Source organism: Nothobranchius furzeri, chromosome 4, assembly GCF_043380555.1.
Source record: "Nothobranchius furzeri strain GRZ-AD chromosome 4, NfurGRZ-RIMD1, whole genome shotgun sequence".
Lineage (NCBI taxonomy): Eukaryota > Metazoa > Chordata > Actinopteri > Cyprinodontiformes > Nothobranchiidae > Nothobranchius > Nothobranchius furzeri.
In genome coordinates, this window is record NC_091744.1 from 14,818,404 (window position 1) to 14,833,198 (window position 14,795).

The following is a 14,795-nucleotide window of genomic DNA, read 5'->3' on the forward strand; positions in this document are numbered from 1 at the left end:
AACCTGTGCTGCACATGCATACTGCACCCTAGTGGAGGATCTACAGATCAGTAAATGAGATTTTTCTACACTCACCTAAAGGATTATTAGGAACACCTGTTTAACTTCTCCTTAATGCAATTATCTAATCAACCAATCACATGACAGTTGCTTCAGTGCATTTAGGGGTGTGATCCTGGTCAAGACAATCTCCTGAACTCCAAACTGAAGGTCAGAATGAGAAAGAAAGGTGAATTAAGCTATTTTCAGCGTGGCATGGTTGTTGGTGCCAGACGGGCCGGTCTGAGTATTTCACAATCTGCTCGGTTACTGGGATTTTCACCCACAACCATTTCTAGGGTTTACAAAGAATGGTGTGAAAAGGGACAAACATCCAGTATGCAGCAGTCCTGTGGTCGAAAATGCCTTGTTGATGCTAGAGGTCAGAGAAGGGGCCGACTGGTTCAAGCTGATAGAAGAGCAACTTTGACTGAAGTAACCACTCGTTACAACTGAGGGATGCAGCAAGGCATTTGTGAAGCCAACACGCACAACCTTGAGGCGGATGGGCTACAACAGCAGAAGACCCCACCGGGTACCACTCATCTCCACTACAAACAGGAAAAAGAGGCTACAATGTGTACCAGCTCACCAAAATTGGACAGTTGAAGAGTGGAGAAATGTTGCCTGATCTGACGAGTCTCGATTTCTGTTGAGACATCCAAATGGTAGAGTCATAATTTGGCGTAAACAGAATGAGAACATGGATCCATCATGCCTTGTTACCACTGTGCAGGCTGGTGGTGGAGGTGTAATGGTGTGGGGGATGTTTTCTTGGCACACTTTAGGCCCCTTAGTGCCAACTGGGCATGGTTTAAATGCCTTGGGCTACCTGAGCATTGTTTCTGACCATGTCCATTCCTTCATGACCACCATGTACCCATCCTCTGATGGCTACTTCCAGCAGGATGATGCACCATGTCATAAAGCTCAAATCATTTCACATTGGCTTCTTGAACATGACGAGACCGGTCAGATCTGGGATACGGCCAGAAGACCCGTGAGCCTGATCTGGACTCCAGGGAGAATGCTGAACATCTTCAGAAACAAAATCAGTTCAGTTTGTTTACTTTAGATGAATATTTCATTTCTAAGCTTGTAGCCCTCAGCTGGCGAGTTGTTAGCTGACCATTAGCCCCATCATACCGTCCCAATATAATTCACTAATCTATAGATAAAACAACGTGCTGCCAGTTGAACCGCTGCGTGTTTATATTGAAATAACTCCAGAACAAATTTAATCGATAGATCAGCAGAATAATTCCTCCTGACTGGGATGCTGCAGTAGCTCGCTAGCTTGTGTTTGTAGTAATCCAGGATGGTTGTGAGGTTCTACCGGTCTCTGGAGGATCTATTGTTGAAATATGTGGATCATCTTTAAGATCTTATCTGTGTGAGTGTGTCGTGGCTTTCCCAATTACTTTTCGCCTTGCTAACACAGTTAGCTGTGTTGCTGCAGTCATGCTAACGGGACTCGTCTGGAGTGCAGAAGGACCGGTAGCGGTTCCAGATAGATTTAGGTTATTATTTTAGGTCAAACCGTTAGTTACAATGTGTGTAGGACTCCGACATAGGGTTCAGACGTTTTGCTGCAACTGTAAACACAATTTTCTGTAATTATTGAATATGAAGTTGATTAAAATACAGCTAATCACGACGTACTAGCGGCATGAGCTGCCCTGTAAGACATCTTTTTAGTGACGTATGACAAACAGCTCTTCACTGTTTAGGGGAATTTAGATTTTTATGATGATTTATGACAAAATTCCTTAAAATGAATAACTGAACCTAGTTTATCTTTATGTAGATGGTAAAGTGTAGTGAAACAGCGTTAGTCTCAGTCGGCATAAGCAGCAGGGCCCTGCAGGGAATCGAACCCCGTCTCATTACTGAGAGTTCCGTTACCAGAGCCTTTTGCTTTGGGCGACGCGAGACGGTAAAGCAAAACCTGCATCAACAAAGCATTTAATGTTGGAACATAAATTCTGTCTTGAAGCAGGAAAAAAGAAACCGTCAGACTAAATAATTATTTCCAATTAAATTCATTTTAGTATTTTATAAACGTTTTACAGATTTAGAGCCTCCTTTGACTTTTATGCTTTTCGTTAACTTCTCGTTCTTTTACGATGTTTATCCGTTCTTTAGTCGCGGTCAAACGCATCGTAATTTTGTTCTGCGGTGAATCTTAAAGTTATGTTGAATGTAAATAATCTGAGTCTTTATTGCTTTAATTTAACAGCACAGTAACTTGTTAAAATATTCAAGTTAATTTGAATCATTTACATGTTTAGACTATATTTTATTAGCCTTTAATATTTTAGTATTTATTGTTTAACTTTTGTAAAGAGCTATTTTTAAACGCGTGCACATTTAAACACTAAAACCTTTGTTTGCTCCGTCTGTGTCAGAGCTCTGCTGTTCAGCTCCTTCCTGGTTCCTGCAGGACCACAAAGCCCAGAGAAGCTCAGTCCAGCAGGACGTGAGGACACAAACAGACACGGAGTGCTCCTCCTAAACCTGGAATCAAACTTTTCTACAGATTATTTAGAACAGTTTCTTGTGGCAGAACAGTTAGTGAAACAGAAAGGACATGATGAAGATGATGTTATCGTCCTTGTCCTTCATACGGATCAAAGATCACCCCAGCTTATGCTCATGTCACCAAGTAAACGTCCCATTTCTCACTAAGACCTGCTCTATCTGCTCTACCAGATTATCAGGAGCATCACTGTAGTTGTAGTTTTGCCTCCATCTTCCTGCCCTCCTTGGTCTCTTGTTTATCTTCTACCACCTCTCACCATCCATCTCAGGTGGGATCTTGTTTGCTCCGACGGCCTCTTGTGTTCCAGGCTTACATCTTTTAGTGAACGTTAGAATATCATGTACTAATATATATGCATGTGTGTGTGTGTGTGTGTGTGTGTGTGTGTGTGTGTGTGTGTATGATGCTAAACCAGACTGCCTGCTCCATCAGATGAAAAGGAAATCCTCTCAGGACCAAAATAAAATAGAAGATTTAGCAACCAGACACAGAAGCCCAGGTGAAACCGTCCACATCAGCATCTCCAGTTCTACCAGCTCTAAAAACACACTTCTTAAATAATAAAACACTAAACTCAGCCAACGGATGAAGACGTCCTGGTGCCAGATGCTACCTAAGACATCACCAGTTCAGCTGACTTGATAAAACACTTGGTGACTAAAACAAACATCTGGTGACCTGGTAAAAAACAGTCCTGGTGCAACAAGCTACCTGAGACAAACCTTTCCAGTCGACCAGTTCAAGAAAGAAAGAAAGAAATAAATGATCTTCAGTGGTGCTGCACTGGAAAAAAAATATATCTCTAGTCCGAGTCCGAGTCGTCCCATCTTGGTCTCTTCGGTGGGATGTACGGGAAGCGCTCTCCAGTCCTCTTCTGGCTGGATCCAAGGACCGAGGTAGAAGGAGTGGGTTCTTCTACATCCTGGTCCTCTTCAGCGCTCCCGTGGGCAGGCCTGGGATCTTCTGGAAGCTCTTCCGGTGGGGCCAGAGGAGCTACCGGCAGCCAGAAGTCTTCTGGTGGTGGAAGCTGCTGGTCTTCATCGCTATCCAGAACTGAGCTACCATAACCAGAGTCCACACTAGAAGCCATAAAATCTTCTAAAGCTGACCAATCTGAGCTACTGTCAGTCTCCTCCAACTCCTCATCACTACTCAGACCCTCAATAGCAAACTCTGCCTCTACTGGAGGAGCCTGACCATGACCCACAAACACATCATCCTCAGGAATGTGAAGGGCTGGGTACCCAAAACCTAAATCTGACCGATCTGAGCTAATGTCAGTCTCCTCCGACTCCTCATCTCTACGCAGACCCTCAAAAAAAGCAAACTCTACCTCCAACTCCTCATCACTACTCAGACCCTCAATAACAAACTCTACCACTTGTGAAGGAGCCTGACTAAGATCCACAAACACCACATCATCATCAGGAATGTGAAGGGCTGGGTACCTACCTTCATCTTCATCGAGAATCCGGATGACGTCCTCAGGGACCCCTGCAGTCACGGGACGCTCCACGATGAAGATGCCTGTGAGGACAAAACAAGACACATTAAATCCACTTGTGTCATAAAACTGTTATGAAAAAGCTACAATGACTTGTTTACAATACAAGAGATGTGTGTCTGCATCTGCATGTGTGCACAAGACACACTTTACTAATCTGGTTGTTTTTGGGGTTTAACAGGTTAAAACCGAGTTCTGCTTTTACTGAAAAAGTTTCCATTTTTAATTTATGTGATTGTTTATTATTTATGTTTCATGTTTATAGCTGATGTATTTCTAAAAAGATTTAATGTTTTACAGCTTGTAGACACAACGCTGCTCAAATAAAGTTGTTTTAAAATGGGCTCTATAAAAATAAACAGAAGACTCATTAAACTGGTGAAAAGTGTTTAAAATAGATTCAAACGGACAGAAATGCATTTATAAACCTGAGAACCAACTCAGAGAACACATCAAACTTTCTACTTGGATAAAACAGATGAAGTCCTTAAAGATCAAAGGTCTCTAGTTCACTCAGATTTATGGAAACAACTCATGTTCACCGATGCTAACAGGCCTAAGCTAAAGCTAGCTGTACGTTCTAGCATGTTCTACGTCATGACGTTTCATACCTGGTTCATCCGTTGCTATGGTCACAAAAAAAACATGTTTTTGTTTGAAGCATTCTTTTTTAGAATCGTACTTGTCATTTTATTAGTTTTAAAATTTTCGATGTAAAATTTAACTAAATGGGTTTGCTGAAACCAAATTGGTGGTTTTCTTTTAAAGGTCCTCTCTAGTATGATATAGTCATCCCACCGACCTGCTGGGACCCTCAAGATGCTGAGGCTGTGTGATGAGGTTGAGTCACAGGTCGGTGCTAATGTGAGAAACCTTTTGTCTCTATCCCGCTAAAAGAACCACATATTCAGCTTTTATTTTGCTTGCCCAGCTGACAAAAACCAACAGGCGCTCCTCGCGCTCACTCACCTCGCGGCTGTCCATCCTCTTTTATATCAATAATACAAAAGAAACCGACATGCCAGAACAAAACTAGTAAAAACATTTGATGTGTTCAAACTGTTCCAGGGGAATTTGAGCGTCACTTGTCCACAGAAAACATGTTTCACCTCCATAAAACACCAAATCTCGTCTCGTCTTCTTCCGCCTATCCGTGTCCGGGTCGCGAGGGCAGCATCCCAACTAGGGAGCTCCACACCGTCCTCTCTCCGGCCACCTCCACCAGCTCCTCCGGCAGGACCCCAAGGCGTTCCTGGACCAGTTTGGATATGTACTTTCTCCATCGTGTCCTGGGCCGTCCAGGGGGCCTCCTGCCAGCAGGACATGCCCAAAACACCTCACCAGGGAGGCGTTCAGGAGGCCTTCTAACAAGATGCCCAAACCACCTCAACTGACTCCTCGATATGGAGGAGCAGCGGCTCTATTCCGAGTCTCTACCGAATGTCCGAGCTCCACACCCTATCCTTAAGGCTGACCCAGCCACCCCGCGGAGAAAACTCATTTCGGACGCTTGTATCCGCGATCGTGTCCTTTCGGTCATTACACAAAGCTCATAACCATAGGGGAGGACTGGGCGGTAGATTGACTGGTAAACCGAGAGCCTTGCTTTCCGGCTCAGCTCCTTCTTCCCCACAACTGACCGATTCAGCGGCCGCATCACTGCAGACGCTGCCCCAATCCGCCTGTCGATCTTGCACCCTCATCTCTGCTTTATGCGGACGATGTGGTCCTCCCAGCTTCATCAGGCTCTGACCTACAGCTCTTGCTGGGGAGGTTGCAGCCGAGTGTGAAGAGGCTGGGATGAGGATCAGCACCTCCAAGTCTGAGACCACGGTTCTCAATCGGAAAAGAGCGTTTGTCAACTCCAGGTCGGTGGAGAGGTCCTGCCTCAAGTGGGGGATATCTCGGGGTCTTGTTCACGAGTAAAACACCAAATGTGATTTTAAAACACACATTCGGTCTCTCAAATACACGAATTTAACATTATAATAATGTTTCAGTAGTTTGTCCTTTAGGAAACATGAAATAAGTCAGATGGAGAATTTAACGGATGTTAGCTTACCGTGCTCCTCCCAGAAGACCAACATCGCTCTGGTAGGTTGGTTCTCGGGTCTTCTTCAGCTAGCCACAAACTTCTTCAGCGATTTCTGCTCTGCAGAGGTTCTCCAAGCTCGTCCAAGGGCTACTTTTGAAGCAAATCTCCAGAGACTCTCTCGACCAAGTGCTACCTGCTCTAGCGCAAGTTCGAAAGAAAGACTTTTAAAAATTCGATGAGCTTTTATAGTCGAGCACGTTCTAATTCTATGACGTATACACGCACATGCGTGTAACAGATTCCTAACCGTCTCTTTGCAGCAGGTGCACCCGAGAGGTCTCTCAGCCCTCTGGTGGACAGAAGCTATTACTGCAGCTGTTTTGAACTGTCTCTTAGCTAATTATGTAATAGCAGTGAGGACTTTTAGTGCCGTTGTGCTTTTGTAATCTCCAGTTTGAATACATCAGATGTTTTGTATTCAAACAAAAACATGTTGTTTTCGTGACCATAGCAACAGATGAACCAGGTATGTAACGTCATGACATAGAACATGCTAGAACGTACAGCTAGCTTTAGCTTCAGCCTGTTAGCATTGGTGAACATGAGTTGTTTCCATAAAGCTCAGTGAACTAGAGACCTTTGATCTTTAAGGACTTCATCTGTTTTATCCAAGTAGAAAGTTTGATGTGTTCTCTGAGTTGGTTCTCAGGTTTATAAATGCATTTCTGTCCGTTTGAATCTATTTTAAACAGTTTTCACCAGTTTAATGAGTCTTCTGTTTATTTTTATAGAGCCCATTTTAAAACAACTTTATTTGAGCAGTGTTGTGTCTACAAGCTGTAAAACATTACATCTTTTTAGAAATACATCAGCTATAAACATGAAACATAAATAATAAACAATCACATAAATTAAAAATGGAAACTTTTTCAGTAAAAGCAGAACTCGGTTTTAACCTGTTAAACCCCCAAAAACAACCAGATTAGTAAAGTGTGTCTTGTGCACACATGCAGATGCAGACACACATCTCTTGTATTGTAAACAAGTCATTATAGCTTTTTCATAACAGTTTTATGACACAAGTGGATTTAATGTGTCTTGTTTTGTCCTCACAGGCATCTTCATCGTGGAGCGTCCCGTGACTGCAGCGGCCCCTGAGGTCATCCGGATTCTCGATGAAGATGAAGGTAGGTACCCAGCCCTTCACATTCCTGATGATGATGTGTTTGTGGGTCATGGTCAGGCTCCTCCAGTAGAGGCAGAGTTTGCTATTGAGGGTCTGAGTAGTGATGAGGAGTTGGAGGAGACTGACAGTAGCTCAGATTGGTCAGCTTTAGAAGATTTTATGGCTTCTAGTGTAGACTCTGGTTATGGTAGCTCAGTTCTGGATAGCGATGAAGACCAGCAGCTTCCACCACCAGAAGACTTCTGGCTGGCGGTAGCTCCTCCGGCCCCGTCGGAAGAGCTTCCAGAAGATCCCAGGCCTGCCCACGGGAGCGCTGAAGAGGACCAGGATGTAGAAGAACCCACTCCTTCTACCTCGGTCATTGGATCCATCCAGAAGAGGACTGGAGAGCGCTTCCCGTACATCCCACCGAAGAGACCAAGATGGGACGACTCAGACGACTCCGACTCGGACTAGAGATATCTTTTTTTTTTTCAGTGCAGCGCCACTGAAGATCATTTCTTTCTTTCTTTCTTGAACTGGTCGACTGGAAAGGTTTGTCTCAGGTAGCTTGTTGCACCAGGACTGTTTTTTACCAGGTCACCAGATGTTTGTTTTAGTCACCAAGTGTTTTATCAAGTCAGCTGAACTGGTGATGTCTTAGGTAGCATCTGGCACCAGGACGTCTTCATCCGTTGGCTGAGTTTAGTGTTTTATTATTTAAGAAGTGTGTTTTTAGAGCTGGTAGAACTGGAGATGCTGATGTGGACGGTTTCACCTGGGCTTCTGTGTCTGGTTGCTAAATCTTCTATTTTATTTGGGTTCTGAGAGGATTTCTTTTCATCTGATGGAGCAGGCAGTCTGGTTTAGCGTCATACCACACACCCACACACCCACACCCACACACACACACACACACACACACACACATGCATATATATTAGTACATGATATTCTAACGTTCACTAAAAGATGTAAGCCTGGAACACAAGAGGCCGTCGGAGCAAACAAGATCCCACCTGAGATGGATGGTGAGAGGTGGTAGAAGATAAACAAGAGACCAAGGAGGGCAGGAAGATGGAGGCAAAACTACAACTACAGTGATGCTTCTGATAATCTGGTAGAGCAGATAGAGCAGGTCTTAGTGAGAAATGGGACGTTTACTTGGTGACATGAGCATAAGCTGGGGTGATCTTTGATCCGTATGAAAGACAAGGACGATAACATCATCATCATCATGTCCTTTCTGTTTCACTAACTGTTCTGCCACAAGAAACTGTTCTAAATAATCTGTAGAAAAGTTTGATTCCAGGTTTAGGAGGAGCTCTCCGTGTCTGTTTGTGTCCTCACGTCCTGCTGGACTGAGCTTCTCTGGGCTTTGTGGTCCTGCAGGAACCAGGAAGGAGCTGAACAGCAGAGCTCTGACACAGACGGAGCAAACAAAGGTTTTAGTGTTTAAATGTGCACGCGTTTAAAAATAGCTCTTTACAAAAGTTAAACAATAAATACTAAAATATTAAAGGCTAATAAAATATAGTCTAAACATGTAAATGATTCAAATTAACTTGAATATTTTAACAAGTTACTGTGCTGTTAAATTAAAGCAATGAAGACTCAGATTATTTACATTCAACATAACTTTAAGATTCACCGCAGAACAAAATTACGATGCGTTTGACCGCGACTAAAGAACGGATAAACATCGTAAAAGAACGAGAAGTTAACGAAAAGCATAAAAGTCAAAGGAGGCTCTAAATCTGTAAAACGTTTATAAAATACTAAAATGAATTTAATTAGAAATAATTTTTTAGTCTGACGGTTTCTTTTTCAAGACAGAATTTATGTTCCAACATTAAATGCTGTGTTGATGCAGGTTTTGCTTTACCGTCTCCGGTCGCCCAAAGCAAAAGGCTCTGGTAACGGAACTCTCAGTAATGAGACGGGGTTCGATTCCCTGCAGGGCCCTGCTGCTTATGCCGACTGAGACTAACGCTGTTTCACTACACTTTACCGTCTACATAAAGATAAACTAGGTTCAGTTATTCATTTTAAGGAATTTTGTCATAAATCATCATAAAAATCTAACTTCCTCTAAACAGTGAAGAGCTGTTTGTCATACGTCACTAAAAAGATGTCTTACAGGGCAGCTCATACCGCTAGTACGTCGTGTTTAGCTGTATTTTAATCAACTTCATATTCAATAATTACAGAAAATTGTGTTTACAGTTGCAGCAAAACGTCTGAACCCTATGTCGGAGTCCTACACACATTTTAAAGCCATGATATGAATTTTTTTCATATTTTAAAATGTTCTTGAGCCAGTGTGTGCTAAAGTGACCGTTAACAGCAGTGGTATGAAGTTCCCAGCCTGGAGGGCCGGTATCAAGCACGTTTTAGTTTTAACTCCGTTTCGACACACCTGATTTCAACCAGCAGGCGATTAACTCCTTAGCATTCCAGCGTCCCGCCCGAGGGACAAAACCCCATTGCGCTGGAAATTTACGGGGTTAAGCTTCTGCAGACCCTGAACTGCTGCACAGGTGATTAAACCACTGAATCAAACATATTGGAGCAGAGAAACCACTAAAACTTGCTGGATACCGGCCCTCCAGGACCGGAATCGAATACTCCTGTTTTAGAGGGTTAATGAACAGCCACCCAGCACATATCGCACCCCTTTGGCCAGAATGTTCTACTTTCTACTCCAGACTGGCAGTTGGCTCTGTTGGGACTTAAACAAATATTGAGCTGACATACCTGGAGCTGCAGTCTGCTTCCAGCACATCTCCTGCATGTTTTAAATCATGAACGCAGCTGATTTACAATATGTTTATTGCCAGACTTAAAGTCCATTTTAAAAGAAACATACAGATAAAAGAAAAATATACAAGAAAAACACAAGAAAAGAAAGCATACCAATTAACATTGATACCAATAAAAGCCTGTATAAAATCACAGGATATAACTGCAGTGGAGGTAAGGGACAACAAAACTAACTAGTTGAGATAAATCCACCCAAACATTTTAACCAGTGCATTCTCAGCCTAGACATATAACAAGAGCAGCTCACAGTGGGATTTGAGAGTGCGACTATACTATTGGAAGACTCTTGCAGCCGTGTCATTAACTTGAACATTAAATTTCTTAGAAGTGCCTTAAATGTGCACACGCTCACAGAAACAAACGTTTGACTAGCACTGCCTCCCCTGGGAGTTTTGAGGAGGATTCTCGTTGCATCATTGTATGCAACTTGTAACCTGTGCAAGCTAGACTTTTTATAGAATGACCACAGATGTGCAGTATAGAGTGGTGTGCAGTATGCTTTAAATAATGCCACTTTAACAGGTGTGGAACAACAGCTGAATGTCCGTGCAATGGTGTTTGCTTGCACATATAGCTTGCAGCACTGCCTGTAAATATCATCATCGCCGCTCATATTGGCTGTGATAAAGTGTCCAAGATATTTCATCTTTTCACAGACTGCCTGATTAGGCCTTTGGAGCCCAGGTGTTACTAGAACTAATGGTGTCTCCTCACCAGCGTGAGCCTCCAAACTCCAAACATGAACTTTAAATTCATGCATTAATCTCCTCTTGTAACACTTTAACATGTTTTAAAAGGCTTGTATCATGATATGTTACACCTCCCAGACCAAAGATAGGTCCAATATAAGATACAACATTATCATAAACACTGCAGAGACGTCATTATTTATGAAATATATGTTATTTTCCTGAGCCATTACTTCAGCCAAGAAATAAGATGCATGGATTTGATGAAACCATGCATTCTCATGCAGTCCTATATGTGTAACACACACACACACACACACGCACACATATGCACGCACGCACCCACACACACATGCACACGCACGCACGCACGCACCCACACACACAAACACATGCACACTGCAGCGTGTTAGAATCTTTTGAATAACTAATTTAACTACATTGAACTGCTTTTGTAATAATTTAATCTCTTATTCTGGAGTAAAATAAAGAAACAAGCTAAATCATCACATATCTGTGGCATCAAGAAGCAACTTCTGAGTTCAAACACAGGGATGGAGCTCAATGTTTACACCTGAACAGTATCAGGATGTTTTAACTCACAGAGGCCTGCAGGTCTTCTGTTTTATGAGCAAAGCGCTGAGAGTCCGCTTGTTATGAGCGCTAAACGTTATTTTGTCACTTCTGTGTCCTGTCCTCAGTAGTCTTCCTCTCGGGTGATACAGATCACACTTCATGTGATGTCATCACACCTAATTAATGTTTTAATTAAAGACAACTTTGCTGTGGAGTATTTGTTGGCAGCAGAATCCACATTCAGAACACTTAAAGGAGAAAAGGGATTATTTGGAAGGAAAACTCTTCATCACCCAGACCTAAGATTCAGTTTAAACCTTAATGATCCAACTGGCTACTATTGAGATCTAACCGTTAATCCATCACAAATCACCATTAGTTCAACTATAATTTAAATTAGCCTATATTTCATTGCCTTGTTTTATTTTATCAACAATTTAGTCTTTTTAAAACTTTTTCCACTGTGGACGCAAAAAGCTTCAATTAATGTTATATTTTACAATTTAAATAAAAATGACAATTAAAGCCATATCTTCATTTTTTAACATATAATAAAATAATGAAAAAAATATTGTCATTTTCACCGACTTCCTGTCGGACAGAAACCGAAAGTATGAGAGAAAAGCTCCACGTTCTTTCCGTTTTGTTTTCTGGTGTGAGTTTTTGGGTCACAGTGGATTCAAAATCATCTGAAAACAAGTAAAACTTTTAAAGTGCGCCCTGCTGCCTGCGCACTCCTCTGTTAGCTCATCCATTATCCGTCCAAGGTGCGTAAAAACTACTTTCTCTCATCAGCGAGTCCCATTGGGTCGGTTTTATTTATGTCTCAAGTCTTTAAACATTTAACGATGCAATAAAGTTAAACACTTTAATTATTGTAAAAGTATCTCTCACTTCTGTCTCCAGGTGTAGATTATCACTAATCCAGATGTTTTATGCTGTTGGAGCTCTTTAATACTTCCTCATCTCCATCCTTCAGATCAGCTCACATAACTTCTATAAGGATTTTTTCCCCAAAATAACCCTCATGACGGAGAGGTTTTAATTAGTTTATCCAAATTAACATAGCCTAAAATATTCGGGCAGTATTTTTCTGACAGAGGCCACAATGTTTCTGATATTAAATCATTGCAGTAGCCTGCCGCTTTTAATATGCAGGAAATGACAGAAAATCTGATGTAGAATAAAATTTTTAAGGATGTGTTAACCCATTTAATTACTAAGCATTTGTCTGGGTTCTGCACATTTGCCAACACTGTGTTGGCACATCAAGAAAGAATTCGTAGTTTTAAAATCGAACCAGTTAAGCGACCCTGATAGTTTTACTTCCTCCTTACAGCAGTCTGAGTGGACAGTTAAATATTTAACTTAAAACTACTCCCTGGATTTTAACATTTCCTGTTAAATGTGGTCACTAAATCTGTTTAATGTAGAAATAGGGGGCTAAAGAACATCGGAATAATTTTTCCCTTTTTGTTTGTTGTTTTTGTCTGATTAGTGAACAAACATGTCGGTTCAAAAGCTGCTCCTCCAGACTCTGGAAAACATGACCAATGACAACTTTAAAACATTTAAATGGTACCTGAATTTGGAGATCCCAAGGGGTCATACACCAATTCCCAAGTCTCAACTAGAGGGAGCTACTCGGGAAGAGGTTGTGACTAAGATGACAGAGAGCTATGGTCAAGACAAGGCTGTGGCGATAACCATAGAGGTCCTGAAGGAACAGGGCCTCAATGGTACTGCAGAGGAGTTAAGGAACGCTTATGTAGGTAAATACGAGTTTCTTAGACTTGCCTTTAATTATGCTTCTGACCACACACAAGTGTGTTAATTATCTGCATTTTTATCTGCAGGGGAGATTACACCTGCACCCTCCGGTACATCTTCAAGCGCCAACTCATCTGCTGTGATTCCTGCTCCTATGGTATCTGCTCAGGGAGGAAGCGTGATAGTTGCCCCGACGATCCAGGGTGGTGCCACTGGATCATGGAACATAACCATCAACAAGTCGTAGCTAATCTCTGGATCATCCAAAGGATGACCTCGGTAGAAAAAAACATTAAAGTATTTGCAAGTCACAAAAATGTGATCACATTAAAAAAAAGTGTATCTAATAACTTCAACGGATGAATCAAATTTTGTCGAGAAAGACTGTAAATCTCACATTTAAACTTAAAAAGGGTCTTGTGTTTATTAAAAAAACATTACATTTCCTGGATTTGTTGGGTGGGTTGTTTTCTGTTATAAAACCATTTGAATCACTTCAAAGAAGAATCTACCAGTCTGTTAAAAAAAAGAACCCCTCACTGAATAATTGTATTTGGTCAAAGAAAAAAAACAAGAACTCTGAGCACCAATGGCAATTTTTTTAGGCAAAAGGCTGACAGAGATGGTGGATCTCATGTTCATGCCCTCATTCACAAAACAAACTGTTATAAGTGATAACAGTGGCGGTTTTACCGTTAGGCATAGGTTGGCGACTGCCTGGGGCCCCCTTGTGTTGGGGACCCGCTAGCCCCCAACACAAGGCCACACAAGGCCCCCTAGCCCTGACCTAGCGAAGAGAGGCGGCACCTACGAAGAGAGGCGGGAGCGTTCGTAACAAACTCGAAGCGGTAGTCGAAACATTAAGCATGAAATGGAGTTATCCTAGTGGCTCCAATAAGAGAAAGAAGCATCTTGCTTCATAAAAGCTTTTATCTTCACATCTGAAAGTGACGTCGTTTTTCAATGTAAACATCAAAGGAAGCAGAAAGGAAAGACAATGGGAAATGTTTAAAGGGAGGAAAACATAGACCAAAATGGGAAAAAAATATGTATAAAAAAATAAACAAAGGCTAAAGCACAGGAGCACTGACAGGAAGAAGAAAGCAGAGCAAATATTGAAAGCCCTCAAAGGGAGGGAAAGACAGGAAAAAAGAGGAGGACTAATAAAAAGGGAAAATAATTCATATCAGTGATAAATAACCCACACTTGTGTAGTGCTTTTCTGAGTCAGAGGACTCCAAAGTGCTTTACACTACAGTGTATCATTCATCCATTCACACCCTGGTGTGATAGACAGGAAAAGCTGTTATATTTTTATTATGGTCTATTGGAGAGGGAGGGTGGGGGGTGCAGCAAGCTTTGAACTCTTCAAACTTGAGCCCTGATTTATCAAAAATAATTCACATCAGACTGATTAATATCAAGTTAACATTGTTGTCCGGCTAGAACACTCACATTTGGGAGGTTTCTGTTTCCACCTGAAAACTAACCAGTCCTGACTCTGGATTCTCCAGAAAGTAAATTTGTCTCATTTGCAACGCTATCGCAAACTTTCTTTTTTGGTTTTAGTCGCCCCTTTTATTAAGCCAGAAGCATCAAAAACACACGTGGTGGCTTCTTACAGCTGTTTACAACATTCATATTATAGTTAA

At 41.9% G+C, this 14,795-nt stretch overlaps 1 protein-coding gene across 2 annotated transcripts; it reads left to right on the plus strand.

Moving 5' to 3' along the window:
* The first annotated feature begins 11,969 nt into the window (after positions 1–11,969).
* On the plus strand, positions 11,970–13,594 carry LOC107389006 (pyrin). Of its 2 annotated transcripts, none has more exons than XM_015964854.3 (3): positions 11,970–12,140; positions 12,872–13,145; positions 13,230–13,594. In XM_015964854.3, the coding sequence occupies exons 2-3, from the start codon at positions 12,881–12,883 to the stop codon at positions 13,388–13,390; spliced, it is 426 nt and encodes a 141-aa protein (XP_015820340.1). In that variant the 5' UTR covers positions 11,970–12,140; positions 12,872–12,880; the 3' UTR covers positions 13,391–13,594. The 2 variants fall into 2 exon arrangements, with proteins under 2 accessions (XP_015820340.1, XP_054599687.1); XM_054743712.2 differs by having other exon boundaries at positions 12,872–13,141.
* Positions 13,595–14,795: the final 1,201 nt, after the last annotated feature.

What these genes read in the sequence shown, in the direction of transcription:
- LOC107389006 (XM_015964854.3), top strand. Translation starts at nt 12,881, where the DNA reads ATGTCGGTTCAAAAGCTGCTCCTCCAGACTCTGGAAAACATGACCAAT. An exon ending in GTTAAGGAACGCTTATGTAG is followed by an intron (nt 13,146 to 13,229) that starts GTAAATACGAGT and finishes TTTTATCTGCAG; the next exon opens with GGGAGATTACACCTGCACCC.